The 4600-nt window shown below is 36.1% G+C and overlaps 1 protein-coding gene across 1 annotated transcript in view; it reads left to right on the top strand.

The window, feature by feature from the left end:
- Positions 1-1673: 1673 nt before the first annotated feature.
- The window catches only part of LOC137637869 (uncharacterized), a 10663-nt gene continuing 7736 nt past the window's right edge, over positions 1674-4600 (top strand). The window contains exon 1 of the mRNA XM_068369978.1: positions 1674-1893. Within this exon, the coding sequence (XP_068226079.1) occupies positions 1831-1893 (63 nt within the window). The 5' untranslated portion in view covers positions 1674-1830. The remainder of the gene's footprint in view (positions 1894-4600) is intronic.

A 4600-nucleotide genomic window follows, 5' to 3' on the forward strand; every position in this document is an offset into this window, starting at 1 on the left:
ATCTTTCATTATGACTTGCTAATTATCTCTGCTTGAAGCTCGCGTTACCCTTAATTAAGTAGATGCCACATTCATTTAATCTATCCACAAATCTTTCCATCCGTTGCAATACCTATTTACTTTTTTATGCATGAGCTTTTACTGAACTGTATACAAAAATATTTTGGCCTCAACAATACTGAATATGATACTAATCTAAAAGTATCATTAATAACCACATTCATCAACTATTAGATATGCCAGTTATTACCTACAAATGTTAAGAACCCCTTGTTGAAAAAAAAAAGAAGATATACATTGGCATCATTTAACCTTCTTCCTCAAGTTCTGTAACACTGTAACACTTCTGAACCCACACAGTGTTAGCAGATCGTAAAAAGGGAGGGGATAGAGTTTAATTGTATATTCATTATTAACAGAGATGGGACATGCAATTACTGGAGATGTAAAATCAACAAAACAAGAAAGGGACATGCAACCACTGAAGACGTAAAATCAACGAAAGAGGAAAGGGACATGCAATCACTAAAGATGTAATATCAACAAAAGAGGAAAGGGACATGCAATTACTGAAGACGTAAAATCAACAAAAGAGGAAAGGGACATGCAATCACTAAAGATGTAATATCAACAAAAGAGGAAAGGGACATGCAATTACTGAAGATGTAAAATCAACAAAAGAGGAGAGGGTCATGCAATCACTGAAGATGTAATATCAACAAAAGAGGAAATAAGGTTCATAGAAGAAATATGGAGGAGAGACCGACAAATGAACATAAAGCTGTATTTTAGATTACAATGTCGAACATGACAGAAAAGATGCTGATATAGTGGAATGCAGAAATGGTTAAAGACAAGAAAAGGAATGAGGAAAATGATAGCAGAATTCGAAATATTATAATAATGTCAGTTAGATCACAGGCGTTATTATTATTATTATTATTATTATTATTATTATTATTATTATTACTTGCTAAGATATAACCTTAGTTAGAAAAGCAGGATGCTATAGGTTCAAGGGCTCCAAATGGGAAAATAGCCCAGTGAGGAAAAGAAATAAGGAAAAACTAGAAGAGAAGTTTAAGAACAATAACAACATTCAAAATAAATCTTTCATATATAAGCTATAACAAACTTGAAAATAACGAGATGATAAAAACTTCAAAATAACAAGAGGAAGAGAAAGAAGATGGAATAGTGTGCCCGAGTGTACCCTCAAGCAAGAGATCTCTAACCCAAGACAGTGGAAGTTAAAGACAGTTAAAGTGATGAGAAATATATTGAGGAAACTTCTACTATACAAAAGTCAAAATCTATGGTAAGAATATGGAAATAAAAAGAAAAATACACTCATTAAAGGAAACCAAGATGGTTGTGAGGGGCAGTTACAAAGACATATCTCACCCCCGATACGAAACTGTCGTTGTTTACATCGGCTTAGAACGAGTTGCCAATTCTGGTTTATTATATCTGCATTAAGCTTTGAATCTAAATTATATTATTTTAATTCTGAAGGTGAACCTATATATAAACCAGAGTTAAATAAAGTGTTTATTATGTATACAAAATAAATTTCATCTATGCTAGATTGACTTTTGAATTAAAGTAATAACTAATACAAATTAAGGACTATCTGGAAACTCAAATTTCTTCTCGCAGACGCAAACTTTAAACAGAGATCAGTGCACGTAGATGTATTGTGGATTTATTACGTTTATCTTATTCAGAATGTGTCTGACTTTGAATGGTTGTGCACACACACTTCGGTTTGGAACAACTTGTCATTGAATTGACAGACCTTCAAGAAACCGGAGACTACATAACACAAACATGGCAAGCAACGTTAGGGTGGAGAAAGACAGTCTGATATCTAAGCTAACAGCACTAGTTGCGGTAAGTGAATGCCGTCGTATTTTTTGCTTTTTATCATTTGTGATTGGAATTTTTAAGTTTGTAGAGCTTTGAAACTATTTGATTTATGCATTTGGTTTCTTTTCATTATAATTTCAATAAAAGTATCTTGTAATATTTAACGAAAATACTGATCGAAGGTGTTAAGCAGGACAGTTTGCCGGTCGTAATAATTTCTTACATAGACTTTATTTCTCTTTCCTCATTAATAATTACTTGTAAATTTGCTCTTCATTTAACTTAAGAAATAATAAGATAAGAACTGCTCTATGGTTTTTAGTTGCCAGTGAAATTATTTCCCAATTGCTCCATGAATTTACTAATTATAAAAGCGAAATATTCTTTCGTGCAAATTTCGGTGAAAATCACGATTTAAGAAGAGGGATATACGTAGGCAAAAAATTTATTTATTCAACCTTCATCGGGTATCAGTTTCTCTCTCTCTCTCTCTCTCTCTCTCTCTCTCTCTCTCTCTCTCTCTCTCTCTCTCTCTCTATCTATCTCTCCGTTGCTATTCCACTGCAGGACAAAGCAGACATGTCTTTCTTCCACTCGCTTCTGTTTAAAGACTTTACCAATCTATAGTCGTAAATTTTCTTAGATCGCCAATCTTTCGTCCTCTCATCCTCTTCCTGCTTCTTTTGCAAATTCTAGGGACCCATTTTGTTATTCTATATATATATATATATATATATATATATATATATATATATATATATATATATATATATATATATATATATATTTATTTATTTATTTTTTGTGTGTGTAAAGAGTGAAAGATATTTCGTTAAATCCCGTAATTTTTGCATTTTTGGTCAAATTTCCTACGTTCTCCATATCTTCGGAACACAGTTTCTACCTCTAATAACCTTAGGAAATTTAATCTATTATAGTAAATTAGAATGTTGTATCAGACCTGTGCATATCATTGGTTTTCTATCGTAGAAATCTTACGCTGTGTTCTAAAAGCATATACAGACACAAACACACACCTATATATACATACATACATACATATACCAAGGCACTTCCCCCAATTTTGGGGGGTAGCTGACATCAACAAATGAAACAAAACAAAAAGGGGACCTCTACTTTCTACGTTCCTCCCAGCCTGACAAGGGACTCAACCGAGTTCAGCTGGTACTGCTAGGGTGCCACAGCCCACCCTCCCCCGTTATCCACAACAGATGAAGCTTCATAATGCTGAATCCCCTACTGCTGCTACCTCCGCGGTCATCTAAGGCACCGGAGGAAGCAGCAGGGCCTACCGGAACTGCGTCACAATCGCTCGCCATTCATTCCTATTTCTAGCATGCTCTCTTGCCTCTCTCACATCTATCCTCCTATCACCCAGAGCTTTCTTCATTCCGTTCATCCACCCAAACCTTGGCCTTCCTCTTGTACTTCTCCCATCAACTCTAGCATTCATCACCTTCTTTAGCAGACAGCCATTTTCCATTCTCTCAACATGCCAAACCACCTCAACACACTCATATCCACTCTAGCTGCTAACTCATTTCTTACACCCGTTCTCACCCTCACCACTTCGTTCCTAACCCTATCTACTTGAGATACACCAGTCATACTCCTTAGACACTTCATCTCAAACACATTCAATTTCTGTCTCTCCATCACTTTCATTCCCCACAACTCCGATCCATACATCACAGTTGGTACAATCACTTTCTCATATAGAACTCTCTTTACGTTCATGCCCAACCCTCTATTTTTTACTACTCCCTTAACTGCCCCCAACACTTTGCAACCTTCATTCACTCTCTGACGTACATCTGCTTCCACTCCACCATTTGCTGCAACAACAGACCCCAAGTACTTAAACTGATCCACCTCCTCACGTAACTCTCCATTCAACTTGACATTCAACCTTGCACCACCTTCCCTTCTCGTACTTCTCATAACCTTACTCTTACCCACATTAGCTCTCAACTTCCTTCTCTCACACACCCTTCCAAATTCTGTCACTAGTCGGTCAAGCTTCTCTTCTGTGTCTGCAACCAGTACGGTATCATCCGCAAACAACAACTGATTTACCTCCCATTCATGGTCATTCTCGTCTACCAGTTTTAATCCTCGTCCAAGCACTCGAGCATTCACCTCTCTCACCACTCCATCAACATACAAGTTAAACAACCACGGCGACATCACACATCCCTGTCTCAGCCCAACTCTCACCGGAAACCAATCACTCACTTCATTTCCTATTCTAACACATGCTTTACTACCTTTGTAGAAACTTTTCACTGCTTGCAACAACCTTCCACCAACTCCATATAACCTCATCACATTCCACATTGCTTCCCTATCAACTCTATCATACGCTTTCTCCAGATCCATAAACGCAACATACACCTCCTTACCTTTTGCTAAATATTTCTTGCATATCTGCCTAACTGTAAAAATCTGATTCATACAACCCCTACCTCTTCTAAAACCATATATATATATATATATATATATATATATATATATATATATATATATATATATATATATATATATGTGTGTGTGTGTGTGTGTGTGTGTGTGTGTGTGTGGGTGGGTGGTTGGGTGTGAATACATAGATAGATAGATCTATTAAGTATAAAGTTATATCTTGTTGAGAGGAAAGCAGTCTCTGATCTTCTGAGCTAATTCACAGGTATACTGTTGCACTAATTATTTTATT

The sequence above is a fragment of the Palaemon carinicauda genome, chromosome 3, assembly GCF_036898095.1.
Source record: "Palaemon carinicauda isolate YSFRI2023 chromosome 3, ASM3689809v2, whole genome shotgun sequence".
NCBI lineage: Eukaryota > Metazoa > Arthropoda > Malacostraca > Decapoda > Palaemonidae > Palaemon > Palaemon carinicauda.